At 56.0% G+C, this 24,244-nt stretch overlaps 3 protein-coding genes across 5 annotated transcripts; all 3 read right to left on the bottom strand.

Moving 5' to 3' along the window:
* Window positions 1-54: 54 nt before the first annotated feature.
* On the bottom strand, window positions 55-13,965 carry ZSWIM8 (zinc finger SWIM-type containing 8). Of its 3 annotated transcripts, none has more exons than XM_074232858.1 (26): window positions 13,582-13,965; window positions 11,463-11,616; window positions 11,282-11,376; window positions 11,010-11,182; window positions 10,685-10,792; window positions 10,433-10,514; window positions 10,115-10,235; window positions 9,249-9,450; window positions 8,450-8,625; window positions 7,172-8,162; window positions 6,642-6,773; window positions 6,381-6,560; window positions 6,057-6,240; window positions 5,838-5,921; window positions 4,849-4,973; window positions 4,265-4,463; window positions 4,002-4,160; window positions 3,584-3,812; window positions 3,121-3,410; window positions 2,627-2,850; window positions 1,866-2,345; window positions 1,470-1,620; window positions 1,179-1,373; window positions 961-1,080; window positions 608-786; window positions 55-495 (listed from the first exon to the last, which is right to left on the bottom strand). In XM_074232858.1, the coding sequence occupies exons 1-26, from the start codon at window positions 13,787-13,789 to the stop codon at window positions 292-294; spliced, it is 5,445 nt and encodes a 1,814-aa protein (XP_074088959.1). In that variant the 5' UTR covers window positions 13,790-13,965; the 3' UTR covers window positions 55-291. The 3 variants fall into 3 exon arrangements, with proteins under 3 accessions (XP_074088959.1, XP_074088958.1, XP_074088957.1); XM_074232857.1 differs by having other exon boundaries at window positions 608-718; window positions 5,838-5,936; window positions 13,582-13,964; XM_074232856.1 differs by having other exon boundaries at window positions 56-495; window positions 5,838-5,936; window positions 13,582-13,964.
* Window positions 13,966-17,749: 3,784 nt separating this feature from the next.
* On the bottom strand, window positions 17,750-18,951 carry CHCHD1 (coiled-coil-helix-coiled-coil-helix domain containing 1). Its single transcript, XM_074232855.1, has 3 exons — window positions 18,779-18,951; window positions 18,281-18,399; window positions 17,750-18,024 (listed from the first exon to the last, which is right to left on the bottom strand). Exons 1-3 carry the CDS (start codon window positions 18,900-18,902, stop codon window positions 17,911-17,913), a joined length of 357 nt encoding a protein of 118 aa, XP_074088956.1. The 5' UTR covers window positions 18,903-18,951; the 3' UTR covers window positions 17,750-17,910.
* A 1,434-nt stretch (window positions 18,952-20,385) lies between these two features.
* Window positions 20,386-24,171, bottom strand: POFUT4 (protein O-fucosyltransferase 4). The gene is made up of 3 exons (XM_074232854.1): window positions 23,488-24,171; window positions 22,564-23,186; window positions 20,386-22,162 (listed from the first exon to the last, which is right to left on the bottom strand). Exons 1-3 carry the CDS (start codon window positions 24,160-24,162, stop codon window positions 22,003-22,005), a joined length of 1,458 nt encoding a protein of 485 aa, XP_074088955.1. The 5' UTR covers window positions 24,163-24,171; the 3' UTR covers window positions 20,386-22,002.
* Window positions 24,172-24,244: the final 73 nt, after the last annotated feature.

Here is a 24,244-nt window from a genome sequence, read left to right as displayed (position 1 = left end):
ATGCCAAATAAATATCAGAGGCTGCCCGGCGCCCCCCTCCCAAGCAGAGCTGCCTCCTTCCCCCCACCCCCAACTAGCTGTTGGCTCTCAGGCCCAGAGGCAGTGGCATCCTCTGCTTGCCTCCCACCCCAGGCCTAGCCACAATGTCCTAGGAACCACCGCTGGTCTGGTCTGCCAGGGACCTCACCCCACCCCCTGGACGGAGTGACTCCATCCGGCCGCTCAGAAGTCCCCCTGTCTGATGGGCCCGTGTGTCCAGCTGGGTTCTGGGAGGGTGAGGGGGGGCCAGGCTCAAGGGGAGAAGGTGGTCATGTCAAGCGATACACGCTGCCACAGCTCCTTGGTCTGCTTGCTGCGCTTGAGGTTCTGCAGGATGTCGTTGAACTGCATCATGCCCATAGGAGTCAGGCAGAAGGCGCTGCGCGCGCCTCGGATTGCGCTCACAAAGTCGTCGTAGTCGGCAGGGGTCAGGTGGATCAGGCGGTGGTGGATGTACTGAAAGGGGGGATGCGGACACTGAGGCTCAGGATGGAGGGTCGGCTCTCCTTGGGGCAGCTGTGCTGACCTTGACCCTGACCCTCCCACTCCCCCTCCCCCGGGCTTTCACCTGCATGTATGCCTGCTGGCATCGTTGGACCAGCTGATGGAAGGCTGGGGTGCGCAGGTGGGTGTGCGCATGAGCAGGGTTCAACCGCTGCAGCGTCTCCATGACGATCTCCTGTAGCACAAATGGGCTCAGCACCCCCTTGGCTGCCCCCATACAGAACTGGTGCACGTAGTTCACTCCTGGGGGGCAGGGGGGAGGGGCATGAGACCAAGGCAGACACCCCTGCCCTTGGGGCCTAACTCGAGGTCTGACAGCCCCTCTCTTTGCCCACCCCAAGAAGCACAGGATTCAGTTCTGGCCTAGGGCTGGGGGAGGGGGGGGGACACGCGCAGAGGTTTAGGAGGAGGTGTTACCCAGCTTGGCCGCCAGCCCCAGCAACCACTTGACGTCCTCGGTGTAGGGAGGGCTTCGAGAGAAGTTGTTGGGGTGGTCGTTGGGTGCACGCCGGCCCAACATCTCCAGGGCCAGCATTCCTAGAGGGCACAGGCAGATTAGACACATGGGAACCAAGGGCCGCCGGGGAACCCAGGGGGTGGGGGATGGGGTCGAGGGAGGAGGCCAGGGTGCTCACCGACTCTGTAGGCAGCGTGCAGGTGATGGAGGCTCTGCGTGCCCACAGGCTGGCTGTGTGTCTCCTCCTCCGGCGGGGGGAAGCTCCCACTCACCAGGGAGCTTGACTGGGGGCTCATGGTGGACATGGAGCTGCCCTGGATGGCAGGGTAGGTGGAGCTTTGATGGAGGTTGCTGGGTGGATGGACGTTGTTCACTGCAGAGGGGGGAGGCGACAGCATTCAGAGCCTATTAGACACCCACCACACTTCCCCGCCCTCCCCTCCCCCTCGCCCCCCAGGCCCTCACTCACTGGTGGGGAGGGGGAGCCCTGATTCAGTGTGGTAAGGGTGCACCGTAATGGGGGCCATGGAAGGGACAGGGAAGGACACGGCTGTGGCAGCGAGTGAGGACGGTGTCACCGAGTAGGGATACTGAGGACCCAGGAATGCGTGGTGCACACCCTGGAGATGGAAGACAGCAAACAACGGGTCACACCGGCCTGGCGCTCTCGCCTCTAATTTCAGTTCTACCCAGCTGCCTCATGCCCCCTCCTTCCCAGGGGATGGTCCTCCCCCAGGGTCCCCCAAAACAGCCCTGAATTCACTGCTGCTCTTCCAGTCAGAGTCCCCTCAGCAGAGCCCCCCAAAGGGCCCCCGTCCTCCGCTCCTCTCTCCCTTCCCTTCCCTCCCCTTGGTTCTTGTCTCACCTGTGGGTATGCAGAGCTGGGCACAGGAAAAACAGCAGGCCGAGGCATATGGGGCAAGGGGTGACCAGGGTGGGTAAGGTACTGGGGGTTGCAGGGCAGGTGGGGCTGCAGAGTGGTATAGGGGTGCAAACCAGTGGAGTGGCCATGTCCCAGGCCAGGCCCTGGGTACAAACCAGACCCCACCGAAATGACCGGTACCACTGTGGCTGCTGCCGTCACTGCCGCTGCCGACACTGTGACTGCCTCGGTCCCCGGTCCGCCACGGCCCTCGGGCAGTGCCCGCCCAGCCTCCCCCGATGCCCGGGCCCCACTGGCACTGCAGCCTGTGGCACCCTCACGTGGTGTGGCTGAGCCCCCCACCGTCTGCTCATAAAGCCAGAACCACTGGTGGGCGACTTCGAACAACACTTCAGGGTACACACCCCCACCCTTGGCTGCCTCCTCCACCGCCATGCACGCTTTCTCGAGCATCAGGTTATCCTGGAGAGGGTAGAGTTGAAGGAGGAGGTTTAACGGTCTGGGGCAGAGCCATGAGGATGAAGGCTCAGGGAGGGGGCGCCTGCCCAGCAGGGGTCCGAGCCATGATGACTCGCTCATGGGGGCGGATTGTGGAGCTTTAGGCGAGGGACTCTGCTCCCCTGAATATGTACATGCTTCCCCTGGGCCTGTGTCCTAGACAGGACAAGCTCTACCCATAGAAGGTTGGCATCAGGATCCCAGACCCGAGCTATGTCCCCCCCAATTGCCACAGACTCACACACCTGCTCCTTGCACTGCACTAGAGCTCGCTGGATCTCGTTGGGGTTCAGGGCATGGGCGTGGGGGAGGCAACTCAGGGCCAGCTCCGCGGCTGCCCTCACCATGTTGGAGTCTCGTGCCCGGGATGCCCGGTCAGCCAGGGAAGCAACCTCAGGGGGGGTGAGATGCCCATCCCAACACTCCACCAGGATGGTCAGGGCTGCGCTCCCGATCTCCATGGCTTGGCCTGTGGGGTGGGGATCGGGATGAAGCCGACCTCATAGAGCAGGAAGAGAGGGTGGGAAAGAGCTTCCCCCTACCCCCCACAAGCGGAAATTCCTCTGCCAACAGGAAGAGAGCTCCCCACGGTCCCCTTGTGAGTATCCCCCACCTGAGGTTGCCATGGCACCCAAACCAGAGGGGCTTCCTTCTTTCCAACAAGCCTCATCCCACCTCCCCAGGACCTGAGACCCACTCCCCCCCCACTCCAGGACTTAGACCCCCGTGTTAGGTTTACCCGTGATCCAGGACACATGGGAAGAGTAGGTGCGAGAGAGCCAGTTGGGCGAGACAAAATTGTGCAGACCCAGAGCATAGAGTCCGATCTCAAAGGCGCAAAGATGTAGATTTCGGTGGGGGCCCTGGTGGCACCCCGATGAGGACGGGTGGGTAAAGATGGAGGTGCTGCTGTTTCCCCCAGCCTTGATCAGCACGGTCTTTGCCAGTTCAAAGTAGAAATGAGCAGCTGCCTCTGAAGGCTGGTTGGGTACATGGGGGGCATGGCTCTCTGGGCGTCGACCCTTGTACCTGAGGGGCAAACAGGAAGGACAAGTCGAGGCTGGAGGGCAACAGGCCTCTAACAAGGAAGGGGGATCAGAGGAGACATGAGGCAGCATGGATTTCACCTGGGATGACAGACATTATCGATGGGGAAGCTCCAGGCCAGAAAATGAAGAGGCCAGCCCCGGGAGTCTGCTCACCTGCCCACCTCAGCTGTCTTGGCCCGGGCACCCCCACTTGCACTGGCGCGGCGACTGCCACTGGAGGAGGAGGAGCCCAGAGAGTCGGAAGATGAGCTGCTGATGCTGTCGCTGTCCTGACCCCGGCCCCAGGAGGCGGGGGTCCAGCCCCCCCGCAGTGGCCTTCGGCTCAGGGTCGGAGAGCTGTCTGACGTCGTCTCAGGGGCACTGCTGTCGATGCTGGCCATGCCTAATCCCCCAGATAGCAGTCAGTCCCCAGCCACCGGGAACGAAGGGAGAACCCAGTGGATGGGAGCTCCCCCATCTGACCCCTGAGTAGATGCTTCATTCATGGAACCCCTCTCAATCCAGGGCACCACCCTGCTCCATCCCACCCCAAGACCCTTCTCCCAGCCATGCCCAAGCCCGTCTTTCATACCTGTGTGCTTCTTCTTGGGCCGTCCCGGGGATCCCCAGCCCCTCCCATTGTAGCCTCCTCGGCTGCCGAGAGCCAAGCGGCTCGGAACCTTCCCCTCTGGTTTGGGGGCCACGGCAGCCTCAGGTGGGGGGCCCTCACAAGGGGAACGTGGGGAGCTCTCTGGGTAAGGAAACAATAAGTTATCAGATAGAGTCAAGGGGAAGAGAGCCTGCCTCGGGCTTCATCCCACTGGACCAGCCCTGCCCAGGTCCCCCACCTCTCACCAGGCAGAGTCTTTTCTGCGAAGCCTTCAGCTGGAGCCGAGCCTGGAGGCAGTGGCTGCAGGGCTCCCCCTGCGGCAGGGGCCCCATGCTTGGACGGGGACCTCTGGCTTGATGTAGATGGGCGGCTGGAGGAGTAGAAAGAACTCAGGGTCTGAGGCTTATGTGTCTGACTCTCCCGGTCCAGAAGCTTGTCCAAGATCTAGGGGAGAAAGGCCGTGAAAGGGTCTTCTCCCACCTCCTGCCTGCCGTTCCACATTCTCCGGCCCTGCTCCTGCCCAAGGCAACTTCTTGCAGGAATTCCTCAGCTCAACCACTGCACGGCCCCAGACAAGCCCCCTGGGGGGACACATTGTGGGGGAACCACTCAAAAAGCTGAGGCCAGCAGAGAAAACAGGAGTGGGTCCTGGGCTGAACACAGATGACAAGGAAGGGATCTGGAGAGGTGGGAGCACATCCTGGGAAGCCTCCCTCTGTCCTTCCATTACAATCAGGTCCAAACATCTCTATCCACCCCCACCCCCCCACCCCGGAGCTGGTTAGCCTGTCAAGGCTCCTCTAGGACCCACCCCTCCCCCACCCCTCACCTTCTTGAGCTTGGCCTGGTCGTCCTTGTAGATGATCATCAGCGCCAGGGCCAGGTTCCCCTTCTCACGTCGCGTGCCCTCACACAGGAGCGGGTGCTCAGCTTCACTCACAGTCGTCTTCATGCCTAAGGGTCAGGTGGTACGGTGATGGGTCCAGGCGTCAGTCACAGTGAGGCCCAGCCCGCACTCCAGAGGGTCCAAGGGACAGGGAAGAGGCTGGGCAGGACCACCGGAGAATCAACTAGACTCCCAAGCACAGCATGAAGAACTGCAGACTTGCTTGTGAGGAGGGGAGGCCACTAACCCTTATGGCTGACCACTGGAATCTTCAAATTGCCTTGCCTTCCGGGCCCTTCCTCCCTCCCACCCACAGTCCTCTTCCAGAGACCATCTCAGGCTCTTCAGACACACCCCACACCCCCCCCTTCAGGGCTGGTGCCCATCCACCTCCTCCTTGAGCCACGTCAGGTGGTGGACAGAGAACACGTCTCGCCCCTTGCCCTTGCCTAGCTTTCTCTAACAACACTTCTACTTCTACCTACTCCACGGAGATGGTGCAAACTCACTATTTTGTAACCTTCAAAAGCCATTAAACTGGACTGCTCTCCAGCCATTGCTCCTCCTCTGCCCTGGCAGAGTACTCATCATCAGACTACTCATTCTCTAGATGGTCCATGAGGGCATGACTTGTTTCTCCAACTAAAGTGTAAACTGTTTGAGGAAAGCCACTGTGTCTTCCATGCCTCTGTGTTCACCACAGCACAGAGGTCTTAGCCCAGACTCCATGAACTCGTAAGAAAATGGGGAACTACATTTTGTCTCATTGCTTTGCTTTGTACCTGATGCATTCATAGACCCTGATTTTGCGAAGGGGGCCCCAGGCTTCACCAGGCTGGCCATTTCACAAAGGAGCGAGAGCTCCTCCAGTGGTTCCTGAAAGAGGGCTGGACTCCCAGGACCTGAACTGTCATCGACTGACCCAGACTCACCCAGGGCAGCTACGGCCGCTTCAAACCCCAGCTCTTCATCTCCGGGCATTTCGTTGTTCCAGTTTCGACTCAGAGGTCGGGAACCTGTGGGAGAAACTACTGTGGGGAGGGTTAGAGGAGAAACAGTGGAAGGAAAGACGAGTCAGGAAGACCTGAGAGGCTCAAAGGGGTGCGAAGAGTCAGATCTTGGCTCATCTGCCTCTCAAGGCCTTTCCATACCTGGGGTGCGGAGCACATCAAAGATGAAGCTGGCCAAGATGAGGGGCAGCACAGGCCGGTAGTCACACAAGGTCCCTTCCCGAAGCTCCTCTGCCCGGCATCGCATGGTGTTCATCTCATTCACTCCCAGAGGGATCTTCTTCAGCAGAGCAGCCACCTCTGCTTCCTGGTACGCCAACTTCACCTGGGAGAGAAGAAGAGATCAAATGCCGCCCCCTAGCCTCGATACAAGCAAAGGACCCCAGGGGAGACACCTCACGGGGTCTTCTTTCCAAGGTCTTCCCCAAAGCTGACAAGCTACAAAGGAGAGGAGAGCCATCTGACCTCCAAAGCCTTGGTAGAAGCCGGAGGCCGCTGCAGCTCCAAGGCAAACATGCCGATGCGGAAAGCCAAATTGTGATGCTCGGGCCGCTCCCCCAAAACAGTGAGGAGGAAGGTCGCCTTGGTCAAAGTGTTGGTGGCCACCCAGGTTTGGCGACTTGTGGATACCTTGTTCTTCTTGCCCTAAGGTTAAATCAGAAGGAGATGATTATGTCAGACTCACTTCACTCAAGGGAATAGAAGGGACGGGGAAGGGCATCTTACCTTGGCAGGGGGTGGCTCCACCTTGAGGTCAGGTGGATTGGCCAGTAGGTCCTGAGCAAGCTCCACTGTGAGTCGGGAGGCCTCATTGCTATAGCCATGGGCATGCAGCGCCTCAGCACAAGCAAAAAGTACCTGAACAGGGAAGGATGCGGGAGAGAGAGCACGTCAGCAACCCAAGGATCAGGAAGCTGGGATGCAGAACATCAGCCAGAGTCCCTAAGGTTCAAGTTCTGACCACCAATTGCTACTTCCTTGTCTTTGGGTCAATCTCTTAATCTCTTTTGTGCCTCAGTTTCCCCATCTATCAAATGACGGGGTGAGATTAAAAGACATCTAAGGTTCCTTTAGTCCTGAATCTATGTGATCTGCTAGCTGGATATAAAATCATCCTTTCCCCATTCCGTATTATTGTGAAAAAAGGAAATTGCTCCCAGCAACCTTTGTAAGATACCCTAAAAATTCAAGTGTGTTTTTTCCGAGTACCCCCCTCTCCACACTCTCCAGTCACATTGAAGAGCATCGTGCCTTACCTCCATCCGGCTCTCCTGTTTCAGTGGCTTGAGCCCAGCAAAAAGGTCCTGCTCCTCGCCAGCACCCACCTCAGGCTTCTCTTCCTCACCCTCAGGCCCATCCTGGGTATTCAGGTAATACACCTGGTAATCATCATCTTCTTCCCCAGTTCCGGGGGCCATGTCTTTGGGTTTAGGGGGGCACCCACCACTCTCATCTGTGGAGGGGAGGTCATCCTGAGGAGTTCCTTCCCCAGGGAGCAATCCTGGTAGGCTGGAGGGGGCAACTGGGGGATCAGGCCCCTCTAAGAAGTAAACACCACCATCTTCTTCATAAGCATCAGGGGGTTCAGAGTGGAAAGTGGGAGGACTAAGGGGAGTACTGGGGGGAAGTCCATGAGGAGGGCTCTCAGGAAAGCCCCCAAAGGTGCTGGCCTCTGCCCCCAGAGCCAGGCTGCTCCCATCATCCAAGCTCATCTCAGCTAGGTCAGGCTCCAGGGAGCTGTCTTCACTGCTCAGCCGACGTTTGCCCCCACCGCTCACTGTGCCTTTACCACCACACCCTCCACCTGGGAGCTTTGCCTTGCCTCCACCTAGACCCTGCTTATGTGTAGACTTATCTCCTCCCTCAGCTGAGGGGCGGCGGGGGCCACGCTGGGACTGGGGAACCCCCTCACCCGACCCCTTGCGCTTGGCCCCAGGCTCTTTAGGTCGAACCGAAGGCTCTGGAGGCAGCCGGGGCCGATCCCCAGCCTCGTCAGAGCCCCCACAGCGGGGAGGGCCTGTCCGAGATGGAAGATTCCGGGCCCAACAAAGAGCCAGCTTCCTGTCAGAGCCACTGTAGGTAACTCCGGGCAGTGGGTAGGCCTCCTCCCAGCTGAAGTCGCAGGCCTCCACTGCAGGCCGGAAGCCCGGGAAGAGCCGCTCCAAGGCTTTCTTGTGTTGACCCCGTTTGACGTTCTCAATCACCTTCAGATGCCACTGGCGCAGTTGAGCACACAGGTCCCGGCGACTGTAGGGACAGAAACCATAGGATAGTGGGGGCAGGTCTGAGGGGAGGAAAAGCACAGAGAAAAGTTTCCAAGGGAAGACTCTGTGGTTCCCAGCAGTATTTCAACTAATAGGAAAGATCATAGGTCCTGAGGATGAGGAATGCAACGAAGGTCAGGCAGCAGAGTGGGGTTCCCCATGCCTCCTGGACCTAGACCCCAGATACCTATAAGAAACCCAGGGGCATGATCTCTTGCTAAATGAAGAGTCTTGCGGAAGGGGGTCTTCTATAGGAGCAAGACAACTCACCGCTGTGGGCTGATTGAGGGGTCCAGCACAGCTAGCCGCCACAGTGTGACCATCTCATCACACATACTCGCACAGGCATGAGCAGCCACCTCTGACTGCCCATTACTGCGGCCCGTGTGTCCACTCGCACTGCTGTGGGAAGCCGACGTTCGAACGCTGTACCACCAGCCTGTGATCTGGGAGGGGAGACAGAGAGTGTGAGCCTAACCCTGAACCCAGCCTAGGGAGGATGCTCCACTTGCAACCCGAGCTCTCTCAATGAAGGGCAAAGAAATGACCAAGGGGCAGTTTCAGAGAATCCAGAGAGACTGGTCTGATCTGATGCAGAGTGAAGGGTGCAGAAGCAGAGAACCACATACACAGTTACCTTGCATTGCAAGATTAATCAACTGTGGAAGATTTGGGAACTCTGATCAACACAATGACCAACCACAATTCTAAAGGACCCAGGCTGCAACGTGGTAATCACCTCCAGATGGAGGAGTGAAGGACTCAAGTATATAGACTGAAAACATAGATTCTTTTTCTTCTTTCTTTGTTTTTTTTGAGCATGACTAATGCACAAATTTGTTTTGGATGCCTATACAGATGGATAATGGGTTTTGTTTTTCTTGCCTTCTCAATGAGAATGGGAGATGGGGGTGGGGGGAAGTGGGGAGAATTTGGAACTGAAAATAAAATCACATTGGGATTAGAAAAGAATGGGGAAAAAATCAAGGTCCCAATCTCAGAACAACCCCTCTCTATTGCCTACCTGAGCCTGGGAGACACTGGAATGGGGGGGGGGGGCAATAGTTACCTGTTCATAGGTGAGACACTGGTCTGTAAGAATCTCCAACAGTGGAGCAGCATTGCTGTCTCTCCTTTTGAACATTTCACGAACAATACTCAGCAGGTTCCAGACCCCTTCAGGTTCTCGTCCTCGGAGTGGACGCAGGAGACATGCCCATTCGGCAGCTGCTGGGGGCTCAGTGGATGACAAATACATGGAGTTCACGTCACTGTGGAAGGGGAAACAAAAGGAAAAGAAGTAAATTAGAAGTAAATTAGAATAAGATGAGTTGCAGATCAAAGTAAGCACAAAGTCAAAGGTGGATGATTCCAAGGGGCCTGGACCCAGAAATGTGGTACTGGGGGGGTGGGGGGATGACAATCTTGGACAAATTCCTTAGTGAAGATAACCTCTATCCCACCTATTTTATAATGAAGTTGTGAGGACAATAAAAACAAAAGTGGGGGAGGGACCATAACAACACCTGTGTGCTAGACCTGAGCTAAGTACTTGACAAATACCTTATTTGGTTCTCACAACAACTCTTTGTGACGGGCAGTACTTTTTTTATTGTCTCCACTTTACAGGAAACTGAGATGAGTAAGAGGTTAAGGGCCTTGCTCATGCCTCTACAGCTGGTAAATACCTGAGGCAGGATTTAAACTTAAGTCTTCCTGAATCTAGGCCTCACATTCTCCTCCAAGTTTAAGGGACCCTGCACAAGTGAGGCTCCCCTCCTCCCCTCCCCTCCCCCCCCCCACTTCACTACAGAAAATAAAAGGCATCAAGAGGGTCCAAGTCTAGTTATCAGGTTTCACATGGGATTCCCAGAAGGTCCCCTCCTTCTCATTCAGAAGCTCCCCACCCCGCCCGCCTACTTCAGCAAGGGTCACCTGAAAACAACTGGGGAGGGACCACAGAATTTGTGCAGCGTCTTCTTGATGTTCTCACTGAGTGTAGACTCATCCAAGTACCAGGTACTCTGATCAGAAGCTGAAGGACCTGCAGTAGGGTCTGGAGACAACAAGGTCATTGGTAAGACACCAGCCTCAAGATTTCCAGTTGGGGTGTGGCCCAGCTACCTTACCCTTTGATTCCCACTCCTGTCAACCTACAAATGTGGAAACTGCACCCCACTCCCCCTGCATGGAAGAGGAAACCTTACTTCAGCTCCTCCCCCCCTGCCCACAGCATCGCTATCCTTCACTCACCTGGGGCTCCACACACAGTATTGATAGCAGTAGATTGGGAGGACAGAAGTTCATCCAGGAGACGCTGGGCTGTGGGAAGGATCTGGGGGGTAGAAGGGGCAGGGACAGAAAAAGAGGTGCTGGTGAGCCCACAGAAGCACAGATCAGACACACTGAGTGAGTGAGAGAGAGAGAAAGAGAGAGAGAGATAGAGAGAGAGAGACCCAAGGAAGGAGAAACCCTGAGGATAGGGAGGAGGCTCAGCGCACTGACCTGCTGAGGGAGCTCACTGATGAGATACTGGGCAAACTTCTGCAGCTGATCCCTCTGGAGTCGAGACAGGGATTCTGAGACAGGAGCCCGGAGACAAACTGCCGAAGCCTGCAAGGAAGACACAAGATTTGTTGGGAAAAGCAAGGAGAGCAAGGGGAGGCTAAAACAAAGATGAGACAGGTCTAATAGGTTTAGACCTGCCTAATTCTAAAGGTCCCAGCAACAGTGAAATGAGTAAGCTAGGATGGGGGTGGGAAAGAAAAAAAAGACCAGCCAAGAAGAAGGTCGAAGGAGGGAGTAGGGGGCATTCAGAGAGGGCTCTCACATTGTGAATCCGGAAGAGGCAAAGTGCCACAACGTGGGTGCACCACTTGGCCCCAGCCCCACAGGTGCAGCTGCAGGAGGTGACCCGGCATCGGTCAAACATCACGGCCACATTGTAGGCACCCTTAGGGGGAACCATCTGAGGGGGTACCACTGTGGCACTCAGGTGAAACCCTGCCAGGACAAGGAGGGAGGGGAGCACAAGTTATGGGGGGGGCCGGGCAGTGGCTTCCCAGCTCCACCCCCCAAACAAACTTCACCATTTGTCCATACCTATTTGTAGCGGATCCTTCACAGCTCTCATTCGGAACAGCTGTTCCCCACGCTGGAATTCATCTGCACTACCATTAGCCAGGCACGAATACAGCCTGGGAGGAAAAGCAGGACACAATTGAGCAGGGTCCCCACAGCAAGCACCCTGCCCTCCCCCCACCCCCGCCTGTCAGTCCTGTACCGTATGTCCTCTTCATTCTCAGGGAAGCTCCAGAAGGCGATCCGTAGTTGTAGCTGCTCGGGCACTGGGGGGTAGACCTTCTCCACCACTTCAAACGGGATGTGGAATGCCACCTGCTTCGCCGACAACTCCACCAAGGGGATCACCAGGCCGTCTGTTGAGAGGCATGGGAGACCCACCAACATTTTCAGCACACTTGGGAGCCCAGCACTAACTCCTCTCACAACTCTAGTTGTCGGTCTAAGGGTATGATGTAAGGGGGCAGAGGGAGTCTCTCTGGCCATGTTGTCCCAAAGACTCATTCACCCCCTCCACAATGGGGATGCCAAAAATTTCCCTAGAACTCTCTAGTCCGGGGCAGTCTTGTTCACCGATCCTCCTCACACAAAACTGCAAGTACTGTGACCTGGGAAGATGGCCTTGTGTTCCGTTAGTTTAGGCTCCCCTTTTCTTAGTGCTTGTTTTCTGACCCTCTCTCCCAGGGTCCCCTTGGACCAAAGAACAGCCCAAGGGGAAGGCTTGGGGAAGAATGATACGGAGAGGAGTGGTCTCCTTTCTGGTAGGTCTGAGTCTCTCAGACCCTCACACATCAAAGCACAGAGAGGACAACAGGTCCCTTTAGGGGAAGTCAAGGAAGAACAGCTTCTGCTATCACAGACGCAGTTCCTGGAGTGGGAGGAGGGAAAGGTCCTAGGGTCACCCACTCCAGATGAGTCCCCATTCCACATTCACCAAAGACAGTCAATGTTGCATTTGCTATTTCTAGCCAAATTTCCACTAAGGGTTGCAGTCCTCCCCTTAGCCCTAGGGTTGTATGTAACATTAACCTTTCTGCCTTCCCCCAGGCCCCTCCCCAGAGGGCCCCATGGCCTGGACTTTGGTCCCCTCGGGGTGAGGGGGTGGCAAGACTTCATTAGAAGGGCCATGAAGGCAAGGAGAGGTGACAACAGGGAGGAATGGTCAGTCACACAAGAGGCCCCAGAAGGGTTTTCAAAAGTCCGCATGTGCACACCCAGCCATGTGTTGTCTCTCTTAAGCTAAAGTTGGATCATTACTGTGCCTGGAGATGACATGAGTAGATTATTTTCTGTTCCAGAGGAGCATGCCAGAAAGCTCTACTGGGAGACAGTTTTGCTGATGTCCCATTTTTCAAGAGGGTTATCAAGGAAACAATAGCTATCAATCAATCACAAAGAAAGAAATAGTCCAATTTGGGTAGGCAACCCCCAGAATTTAAAAAAAAAAAAAGCACTGGGAAAGCGGATCACAGACGAAATGGAAAAAGGTCTTACGTGTCTTTTGGTTCAATCTCCTCATTTTACAAATGAGGACATCAGGTCTAGGACCATTAGAGTGTAAGGGAAGTCACAGAGGCAAGCCCCGGAGCCAGGTGCTGGCTCCCTCGAGGACTCCTTGCACCGACACACATAAGGGTCAGCCATCACAAAACTAAGGGGAAGGGATTTAATATTTCCATATGGATGACATGAATTTGGGAGTGGGTGTTGGGTGCTAATAAAGGATGGTGTGGGTGTGTACCAATCCACCTAGGATGAGACTGCTAATAGTGAGAAAATGGATCGTATTCCATGTTAATAAAGCAATTAATAGAGCATTTGGACGGCCAAGAAAAACTTGACAATTAGACACTTAATGTAAACAGATTGCACTTCTAGATAAAATCGAGCACAGAGCTGCGAGTTATTTCAGTAGTTTTAGAAACCAACAAGCAACCAGGTACAAAACATTTCCATCCTCTCACAGCGGCAGGTAGCCGTCCCAGAAGCTCTGGTGGCGGGAGGAGAGGAGGGGAGGCCATCTGTGCGGGGGACTGGGACCCTAACGTGCTGCGCTACGAGGGGCAGAACTGAGACCCCCGGCGGACCCGGGGGGGCCCGGCGGACCCGGGGGGGCGAACGCGAGCTGCAGCCCCTCACGAGCACGGACAATAAAGGGAAACAAAGTCCAGAACGCGCCGGGAAAGCTCCCTGGAACGGCTCGGCGCGCCCCTGCTTCCTCCTGGCCCCCTCCCCTGGGCGGCCCCCGGGGCCCGCCCGCCCGGGGCTCGCGTCTCGGCCCGGCCCCGCCCCGGCGCCCCCCGGCCCCGGCCCCGGCTCACCTCGGCCGCGGCCCCCGCCGCCCCCGCCGCCGCCGCCGCCGCCCGTGGGCGAGTTGGGCCCCGCGGACTGCTTGTGCCATCCCCGCCAGTTCTGGCAGAGGCTCTCGGCCTCCGAGATGAAGGAGCAGAGCGAGTCCTCCTCGAAGCGGTCCGAGTCCTCGAAGGAGAAGCGCTCGCCGTCCTCCCACTCGGCGAACATCAGCTCCATGGGGCCCGGGCTGAAGATGGAGGCGGAGAGGCCCGGGCGGGCCTCGGGGGCGGGCCGGCGCGGGGGGCAGGGCCGGGCGCTCGGGACGGCCTCCGGGGCCAGGCCTGGGCCCCGGCCGCGCTCGGGGAGGGGCCGCGCCTCAGCGCCGGGCGCACGCTCGGGGCCGGGCTCGCGGCCTGGCGGACCGGGACGGGCACCCGCTGCTGCCGCCACCGGGGCCTCCCCGCCGCCGCGGCGCCGCCTCCCCCATCAGCTGATCCGCACTTCCGGCCGCGCCGGCCGCTTCCACTTCCGCCCCCTCCGGGCGGCCGGGCCGCCCTTCCGCGGCGGGCGGGCCCGAGAGGCGGCCGGGCCGGGCCGCCCCGGCTCCCTCCGCCCCCGCCTCGGCCGCGCGCGGCGCCTCAGGGACGGGGCGGCCCCAGGCTCGGCCGGGCGGCCCCGGATTCCTGAGCGGGGCGGGGGCGCGGAGGGAGCGCGCGGCCCCGCTAGGCATGCCGGGAATCGTAGGCTTCGGCCCGGCCGCTCGGGAGGCCTCGGGATCTTTGTGCCGCTCCGACTCCTGCGCCGCGCGGCCTTCTGGGAGTCGTAGTCCGGGAGCGTGGAGTCGGAAAACAATGATGGAGCGGGGCGGGGGCGAGAAGTTGGGGCTCCTGCGACCCGCCCCCTCCCGTCGGACGCTCGGCACGCCGCCCCGCCCAGGCGCCCACGCCCAAGCGGTGCCCCCGGGCGCCTCGGGCTGGGCACGCGGCAGGGGACGGGGCTTCTCCCCCGGAGCCCCGGGGTCCCGCGGCCGGGGCTGGCCTGGAGGGGGCCCGGAGGCGAGGCTCAGGGTGGCCCCGGGGTGCTCCCCGAGTTTGCGGAGCAGCTGCACGACGCGCGCCTGGCGGCGAGGAGGGCTTCCCGCCCCGGCGGGGGGTTCTCGCCGCTCCCCCGGGGGACAGCTGTGGAGCCCTGCCCGGCTGGCCGCGAGCGCCGCAGAGCCAGCGTCTTTTTGGCCCGCTGAAAAGGCGCAGCATCTCTTGGGATTTAGGATCACGTTTCTTTCTTACGCATCCCCCCTTAAGCCTAAATCCCGCCGACTCTCACTGACTGGCCGCCCCGGGTCACCGCTTGGGTTCGGAATACTCAGAGGGAAGGAATGGTTCTGTGTGACCAGAAACCCTGGGGATCTTGACCCCCCCATTTTTTTTTGAATAGGTGAAAGAGGCCATTCTTTGCCTCATTTCTTACCCAGACTCATCACTGAAGGGCCTTTGGGGAAACTAACTTAAAAATGCCTAGGTCTACCAGGTCCGTGCCCAGCCAACCTGATCCTTATCTAGCAGTGGACCTGGGGGGGTTCAGGAGAGAATGAAGCAAGACTTGCACAGCCCTCCCTCAATTAAATCCAGTTCACTCGCAGGTCATGACCACCTTCTGGATGTCAAGGCCCTCTTCAAGTACAAAGGGCAAGGGCGGTGGATAGAGCACCGGCCCTGGAGTCCAGTACCTGGGTTCCTATTTGGATCAATGTACAACATGGAAACAATGTAAAGACTGACAAATTGCTTTGGGGGGAAAGGGAAGTAAGATTGGGGGGAAAATTGTAAAACTCAAAATCTTTAAAAGAGTACCTGAGTTCAAATCCGGCCTCAGACACTTAATAATTATCTAGCTATGCAGCCTTGGGCAAGCCGCTTAACCCAGTTTGCCTTGCAAAAACTTTAAAAAAATAAAAAAACAAAGGACAAGCAACAATCCTACTCCTCCAGGCTCAAAACTTACTGTTTTCATCTGTAGCTTCCATCAAGTTCTCTCAGTTCTTCCATAATCTCCCATCATTCCCCATACTTTTGCCATTGCAAAGATCCTGATGTCTCATCTCTTAATGACTGGATTATACTAGTTCATTAAAGAAGCTTTTTCCTCCAATTCATCCTTCACAGTACCTCACATACTCCTAATTATCAGTTGACTTTTCTCTCTTCAAAAAAATTTAGTGGTATACTCATTCTTTTAAAAAACTTGTTTTTCCCTTCTCATGCTTTTTTCCCACTTAGTTCTAATTCCCCCTTTTCAACATGGCTAAAATTTAAATATGTTGAACAGGAATGTACTACAACTTTTTCCAGACTTGCTATCATGGGGAGGGGGAATAGAAGATTAGTAGAAAAATATGGAACTCATAAATTTGCAAATTAATGTTGAAAAACGGTCATTGCATGTAGTTGGAAAATAAAATTTCAATTAAAAAAAAATCCTTATTCTTCAGGGCCTTCCCCAAGCTGTATCCAAAGCTACTTTCCTGAGTTCAAATCACTCTAGACAAGTCTCTTAGCCTGTTTATTTCAGTTTCCTCATCTATAAAATGAGTATTGTAAGAGTACCTACTCCACAGGATTGTTAATAAGGTCAAATGAAAACAAAGTTTTTAGGACAGTGACTGGCTTTTTAGTGGATATTATGTAAACATGCCTTTCCTTTTTTGAGGAAAAAAAGTTACTACTGTACTGTGTTTTTACGCTTATTTGCCAGAAACTATTGAAATGCATTACTAATTTATAGCCAATCAATCTCTAGCTTGAAGATGTCCAAGCTGGCAAAACCTCCTGTGCCCTTCAATATGATTGCCCTAGGGGCATTTTAGGTAACATGGGAATCTAGAACAAGGAAAAGATTGTTAAATTACAATTTTGAGTTAAATCCACAAGTCACCACCTTTCCTAGATCATTTTTTTAATGGTAGAAAAAAAAAGAACCAACCTGTAAACTGAAAGCAAAAGCAGTCACTGCCTTTTAAGTGGGCCAAGGTGCTTACCCTATTTAAGGTGGATAAGGGGTTATCTAGACAAGAGTGAAGTTTGGTTTTCATCCTTCTCTTATTTCCCTAAGAGTGGACTTAACTCTGGTTCTACTGACTTCCTAAAGTGAAGTATTTTTTAATGTAGTTTTACTAAAAAGATCTGGAATATACCAAAACAGCCAAACTCAGCTACTTCCTGTCAGCAACAGCTACCTTGGGGGGCAAGTCTGCACAAGACTTCTTCCTTCCATACTTATTCCTTCCTTCCCTTCAAGGCTTAACTCAAGTCCCCCAGGATTTGTTCCAGAGCTCCCTAGCTGAAAGTGATCTCTCCCTCCTAAATTTTTACTCACACCTAGGACCCTTCCTTTTCACTTATATTTTGTATTGTTTCAGTTATTGAGGTACCTGTGTTATTCTTCCAATTAGAAGGCTTGCTGTTTGAAGATAAAATCTGTTTTCATCCACCACACCCACTGTCTCCCAGAACTTAGCACATTACTGTGGACACAGTGGCTGTTTGGTGAAGCCAGTGACCCCCTTCTCAGGATAATTTTTTTTAATGCATAAAATCAAATACATCATATGACAAAGGAAACAGGTCATGTTAGAATACAATTATCAAATTTTTTGAAAAAAATTAAGTAATGCTAAGAACCTTGGTCTAAAGTGTGAGTCTATTATGTCTGTCACAATGTAGGAATCTGAAGACAGAGACTGAGAGTCATCAATGATCTGCTCAGTGAACCAGCAGGAAATCCAAAAGTCCTCTACCGTTGACCACATGTTCTCCCATGCACCCTGCACAGTAGTAACAACTCAATGACCATGGAAATGAAAGGGATCCTGTGTCCTTGAGTGACCCTGAAGAGATCAAATTTGGCTCCATTCCCAGGGCAGGTTATTTTATCTTCTCTATTTTGCAAATAAAGGCCCAGGACTCTAGAAAAAGGTAGGGGACTAGGGGCGGCTAGGTGGTGTAGTAGATAAAGAACTGGCCTTGGAGTCAGGAGTACCTGGGTTCAAATCCAGTGTCAGACACTTAATAGTTACCTAGATGTGTGGCCTTGGACAAGCTACTTAACCCCATTTGCCTTGCAAAAACCTAAAAAAAAAAAAGGTAGGGGACTGGGGTTTGGGGGTTGAGAGACAAAGGGTGACCTCATCCACAACACAGCTTGTCTTGTAAAGATTTTATTTCAGGGTAAAGCAGAACTTTCACCCAAATCACAACCCCATAGGGGTGAGACCATGTCCTCTGTCACTCAAAAGGTCACTCAGTCCAAATATCACCAAGTTGCTTCCATGAAGCCAGTCTGCACAAAGCTACATAACACCTTCAGATAATGTAGGATATGTTAGGAAACCTCCTCAACAATATATTTGTTTGCTTGGGAGTCAACTTCCCAGAGGAGCCCAGCAACTCCTGTTTTGCCTTCTGCTTCCGCTCTGCCTATAAGAAAAAAAAAAAGAATGATAGTGTTGAGACCCAAAATTCCCTCTGACTTAAAACCCAATCCCCCTAGCCCTGCCCAAATCCTTTGGCCTCTCCCTGGTTTGCCTCCTCATTGGAAACACAAGATACCTGTGACCTTCAACCTTTCAGATCCCTCCCTTCTCTCCTGGATCTGACAACTTGTGAGGCCTGACAATGAGGGGGAGCGCCCATGCCATCCCTGCCAAACCCGAGAGGGGGGATTCTCTGTCACCTCGGCCTTCGAAGAACAGGCAAAGAAGTCTTTGATCTCCTTGGCACAAATTGTGTCGCTAAATTCATTCTGCTTCCAGCAAGCCATCATCAGGGACATCTCGGTTATGCAGGTGGCCTCTGCAGGAGGGCGGGGGCGCCCCTGAGTCGGGGTGCCGCCTCCCCTGCCCCCCCACTCATTCTCAGCCGTCGGCTCCACTCCACCACCCGCCTACTTCGGGAGCCCAAGCAGCGGCCTGCGGATGCGCCCGGGGCCTGCTCCTCCCTCAGCCCCTCGCCCGCCGCGGGTCCGCCGCACTCACTCCCTCCCTCACTCATTCACTGCCTCACTCATTCACCCCCTCATTCATTCATTCACTGCCTCATTCATTCACCCCCTCAGGCTTCATCCCTCCCTCAAGGGTCGGCCCGGGTGACAAGGGGGCGCTCCGGGGGCCAGGCCTGGGAGGCGCCCACCCAAGGGGCTCCCGGAAGGCGTGAGGCCCGGGCCCGCACTCACCCCCGAGCTCGCGGCGGCCCGCCCCGACGCGGTCGGCCAGCATCAGGGGCTTGCTGGGCTTCAGCACCGGCCGCTTGCCGTTGCTCAGGCGCGCCAGGCGGCCCCGCAGACTCGGCGCCGCCATGACGCCCGCCGCCGCCGCCGCCTGCGCCTGCGCGACGGGACGCCTCGCGTCATCACGCACGCCGGGGGCGGGGCCGGCTCCAGGGCGACGCCCCGCCCCCCGCCTCTGCCCCGGGGCCCCCGCGGGCCTCAGTTTCCCCGCGCGTAAAGCGGCTGAGCAGGGCACCGGCCCCGAGCCGGCCTCCCAAACGAGGCTTCGCTCGGGGAAATCTGCCAGCGTCGCTCACGCTTGTCCACGTGTGAACTCTGAGCCTTTTCGCACACGTGTAATTTTACAAATACCTATCGGGCACAATTCACAGAAAACACTAGCGTCCCAGCACGGCGGTGAACTTCTCTTTGGACGCCGCCGAGAACATCTGAGGGCCTGGAAGGGGGAAAAGGCTGCTCAGAACTGCTAGACCTGCCCTGTCTCCGCAACTCCTGGGAACAGGCAAATGTCCAGGTCAGCATCCGGACCCTCCCACACGGACAGTTCTCTTTCTCTAAAGTCCATGGCGTTCAGGATCTAAGGGATCATTTTCTTGACTTTGTCACTTGGGAATTTTTTAATCTAGAGATACCCGCAACACAAGCCCCAAGACTTGTCACAGACCAGAAAAACTTCTTCTCTGATTAGAAAGCCAGACTAACCCTAACCCTAATCCACCCACGTGAATACCTCTCTGCTTCTGCCTCGGCCTCCCGTTTCAGCTGGTGTCATCTTTTGGGCCAGGAAAGTCTATTCTGAACAACTCTGGTATGGGACCTGCGGTCAGAAAGCTTAGGATGAACAAATGTGCCTCCCTTGTGCTCACCAGTTGGGGGGTGGAGAAGAGACTGTACATCCAAAGTTGTGTGGGGAAGGAACCCCCAATTAACTCCCTCTTAGAAATAGAAACAACTTAAGAAGGTAAATTGCTTTCTTTCATTGCTGTGCATAGTAAATGCTTAATAACTATTAAAATACACTCATTAGAATCCTTTTTTTCATTCTCTTCCCTAGTTAAAGCACTTCTAACCTTCCAGATCAATTTTTCTTATTTAATTACATGTGTCTTTTCCAAAATCTTCAGGGAGTTCTTATTGCCTAACAAGTTCAAAATCATGATGGTCCCTTGGTTCAGGGCATAGAGTTCTGAATTGGTAACAGAAGAGCAAAATTCTAGTCACTACTCTGCCACTTAATCCTTGTCTAACTTAATCTCTCTGGTTTCACTTTTTCCATCTGTAAAATTAGGGGGTATTGAGTTAAATGAATTTGATGGCTTCTTTTGGTTCTATAAATCTCTGATCCTAAGTGAAAAAATAAACTTTTACATACTTATCAAAAACCAGTCACTGAGGAAATTACAGTGATATAATATAAAACAAATAGGATCAATAAACAATTTTAAAAATCAGTTACATGATGTCCTGGGCAATCATAATCCTGGAGCACAAAATCCCTTCTCATAGGCAAAGAAAAGAATCTCGAGGCTCTTTTTACTTCTGTCTCCATTCTACCACTAATAAACCTGATTCCCACTTCATTTTAAACACACAAGAAAAATACTCAAATAGGTTATAATAAAAGCATTTTATTACAAAATTAAACCTGAGATCATAATATAAAAGTCACAAGTCATGATGATGAAAGCCTTAACTCACTATAAGACAATCTGAAATGACACTGGTTCCAATATGGACACATGATTCTGAAGGGGACAGATTAACCAATACTGCTTAAGGTAACTAGTAAATCAGGAAGAATAACCTGGAGCAGCATCTCAAGTCCCAAAGACAGGATAAAACTCCCACTGGCCTGGTCCTCACTTGGGCTCCTGTGTTGCCCCACTCCACTTCCACCCATGTCCAGTGGCATCTGCTTTGCCACCCAAGTGGCCAGTGATATGCCTTCTCACCTGTTTATTATTAGCAGGTGAGCTAGCAACCAGGCTCTCCTCAAGGTCACTCTTGTAACTCCCTAATGCCTGACCCACCTTTGTATATAAAGTGCTGAGACACCCTTGTACAATTAAAGAGGGTAGGTGATGCTAGCACCTTTCCTACCATTCTAATAAAAGCATCTACCCCTTCTTATTGCACAGACTGTAATATCTAGTTTTTGTCTCTGCTTATTAGATGTCCTATACTGTTACTATATTTGTGTTTCTAAAGTTGAAAACTCAGAAGATGAGCTACTGCTTTTCATTTCTTTTGCAGCCAGCCAGAATAGTGCCACATTTGCATGGGAAACTAGGAAAAGCTTTGGTTGTCATTATTTCATTCTTTAGAAACTACCTATGAAGGTCTTTTTCCTTACTGAGCTTTCCAATAGACTGCCCAAAGAAAGAGCTCAGACAGCCTTTTGAATCAGTTGCAAAGTGCATGTTCTATCAAAGGCTCATAGTTTTCTTAAGCACCAAAGAAAATCCTTTTCTATCACTGCCAAAGGCTTTGGCTAGTAAGAGGAGCGGTGATATACTGAAAGGATTTCTATCATACCAGTGTGTGGAGATGTGGGGGCCATAGCTATAAGGTGGGAAAGCTGTCCAACACTCCCAACCAGCGAAGGATCCCAAAGCCTTTGTGTCTGTCTAGAACCCAGCACTCATGCTCTGCTTCCCTAGAAACCTAGGGTCTGCCGGCCCAGAGGAGCCCCAGCTGTGCATACAAACCACAATGATTTATGTGGGTTTGGCTGCATCCCCAGAGCTGACTGACTATAGCTTTTTATTTACCCAGCCACTTGTGGTGACCATCTCTCACCTTCCCATCCCCATTAGTTTGGTGCCTTGGCTTCATTCCCCACCAAATAGCTATACTGAATAACGTCAATGGATATTACAACATCATGATGCCACGTGGCTAAAAGACAACAAGACTCTTTACACAAAAGCAGCAGACCAAGTGGAATTTCCTTGGAATGGGAAGGGCTTTAGAATATAAGGATTACAAAAAAGGATTTGTATATAAAAACGGCATCTTTAGTATCCTTTCCATGATTCTGTAGAGATTAAAATGACTGCAGCACACAGAAATGTAACAAAAAATTGTCACTGAGTACCTCAAGAAGAGGTAGAGTCTTTCCCTCTCAGTCCCAGACCCTGCCCCACCTCAGATGTGCCAAGAGCACTGGCTCATGTAGGGGGCTGGGGGTACTGATTCCTTCGGAGGAAGATGGTGTGCATGTAGTCCCAAAACTTCCCATGGTGTGTCTCATTGTTGTGGATCATGGCGGTGAGGGCCTCTCCCTGGTCCAGGCCTTGCCAGTAGTCCTGCAGCCACATCTCTTTCCAGCTGAAACATCAAGGAAAGACTACAGCTATGGAGCTCTGGGGGAGTCAGAAGCCTAAGAGCGGGGCCCTTCATTAATGGGCGTCCAAACCCGGGTCTGACACAGAAAGGTAGAACCCCGGACACCCAGATGGAAGCTAAGTCACCTTAGATCTACCACCCTGCTGAGCGGCACCGGAGGGCACCCAGAGACCCCGGGGCCAGTGAAGAGGGGGACGTGCCCCTGAAGTCTGCCTACTCTTCCGGAGGCCGTGGCCACACAGACAGGTGGGTGCGGAGCTCCTGGCACCCCGGGCCGGGACAGGCACCTCCTTCTGGCATCAGAAGATTCCTCCGCCCCCCCCCCCCATCTCGGGCCTCAGTGTTTCGGGCCCCGGGGCTCCGGGGCCGCGGCCGGCCCTCACCTGTCGGTGTCCGGGATGTCCTCCAGCCTCCCGAAGCCGGGGCTGGGCGGCGGGCAGGCCATGTGGGCAGGCTGGGCCACGCGGGCCGGCGGGGGCGGGACGCGGCCCGGGTCGGCGGCGTGGGCCCTCTCGGCGGCCAGCCGGGCCAGCTCCTGGTCACAGACGAAGCACTCGAAACCCTCCAGGTAGCTGGGCCGCCGGGGGTCGTTGACGCCCCACTCGCGCCGCCGCAGGCTGTCCCGGAGGAGCGCGTTGGTGATGCCCCCGGGCTGCTTGTAGGCCAGGTACTTGGCGTACTCGTCGTCGTGGCGGTCCAGGAAGTCCAGGAAGGCGGCCAGCTGGCGCGGGGACTCGAAGTCGTCCACCAGGATGACGGCGCGCTCGGCGGGCATCCAGTCGCGCACGGAGGGCGAGCCGCGGTACACGGGCACGGCGCCCAGGTGCAGCGGCCGCCACAGCTTCTCCGTCATGTAGTCCTCGCAGATGGCGTTCTCCAGGGCCAGGTGGAACTTGTAGCGGGACAGGAAGGCCAGGAGCTCGGGGTCCTCGGCCGTGGCCGTGGCCGTGTCCCGCAGGCGGGGCGGCAGCTCGCGGTTCTGAAGGCACTTGCCGTAAGAGTCCACCTGGAGGAGAGCGGGGAGCGGCCTGCGTGTGGCGGGGCGGCGAACCGGCCCGGCCCCGCCCCGCCCCGCCCCCTTCCCCGCCGGCCCCGCCCCGTCCCGCTCCCTTCCCCGCCGGCCCCCCGCCACGCCCCTCGCCGGCCCCGGCCCCGCCCCGCCCCCCGCCACGCCCCGCTTCCCCGCCCGCCACGCCACGCCCCGCTCCCTTCCCCGCCGGCCCCGCCACGCCCCTCCCCCTTCGCCTGCCCCAGCCCCGCCACGCCCCGCCCCTCGCCGGTCCCGGCCCCGCCCCGCGCGCGCTCACCGGAATGTAGCGCATGAGCTCGCGCACGTAGCGGTCGCGGTCGGACGGCACGTCGCAGTGGGACTGCAGGTAGAGCAGCGGCGCGTAGCCGCGGCGGCGCCAGGCGGCGCGCTCCCCGGACGAGGGCGCGGCGCGCCGCAGGTAGGCCAGGCCGGGCAGCCACTGCAGCGGCAGCGGGTAGTCCGAGCGGCGGCTGAAGGTGGCGCTGAGGTTGAAGAGGCCGATGCCCGGCGCGTGGCTCAGCAGGAAGTTGTTGAGCGGCGACTCCTCGTGCAGCAGGGCCCAGCTCTGGTGCGCCAGGCGCGGCAGCGGCGCCTCGGACGCGCGGAAGTCGGTGCCGTAGAAGAGCAGCGCGCGCGTGCGCGGGTCCCGCCAGCGCCGCCGGTCCCGGGAGGCCAGGCAGGCGCCGCGCGCGCACTCGACGCGCTCCGAGTCGGCGGGGAAGTGCGGGAACAGGCCGGGGCTCCACCACAGCAGCACGGGCAGGTCGCCCTCGTCGGGCCCCGGCCGCCCCGCGCCCCGCGCCACCCCCACGGGGCCCAGCGCCGCGGGCGGCCGGAACACCGCGCCGTCCCAGGGCTCCGCCCACTCGGCCTCGGGCCCGGGCTCGGTCCCGCCGCCGCCGCCGGCCCAGAGCAGCACCGCGGCCGCCAGCGCCGCGCCCGGGCCCGCCATGCCTCCTCCCGCCCCAGGCCCCGCCCCGGGCGGATGGGGGGGGCAGCGCCGCTCCGCGCCTGCGCGGCTCCCCGCCCGGGCC

Source organism: Macrotis lagotis, chromosome 4 (genome assembly GCF_037893015.1).
Source record: "Macrotis lagotis isolate mMagLag1 chromosome 4, bilby.v1.9.chrom.fasta, whole genome shotgun sequence".
NCBI classification, from domain to species: domain Eukaryota; kingdom Metazoa; phylum Chordata; class Mammalia; order Peramelemorphia; family Peramelidae; genus Macrotis; species Macrotis lagotis.
Note: the sequence above shows the minus strand (reverse complement) of the source record. Positions and strands in the feature narration are given on the sequence as shown.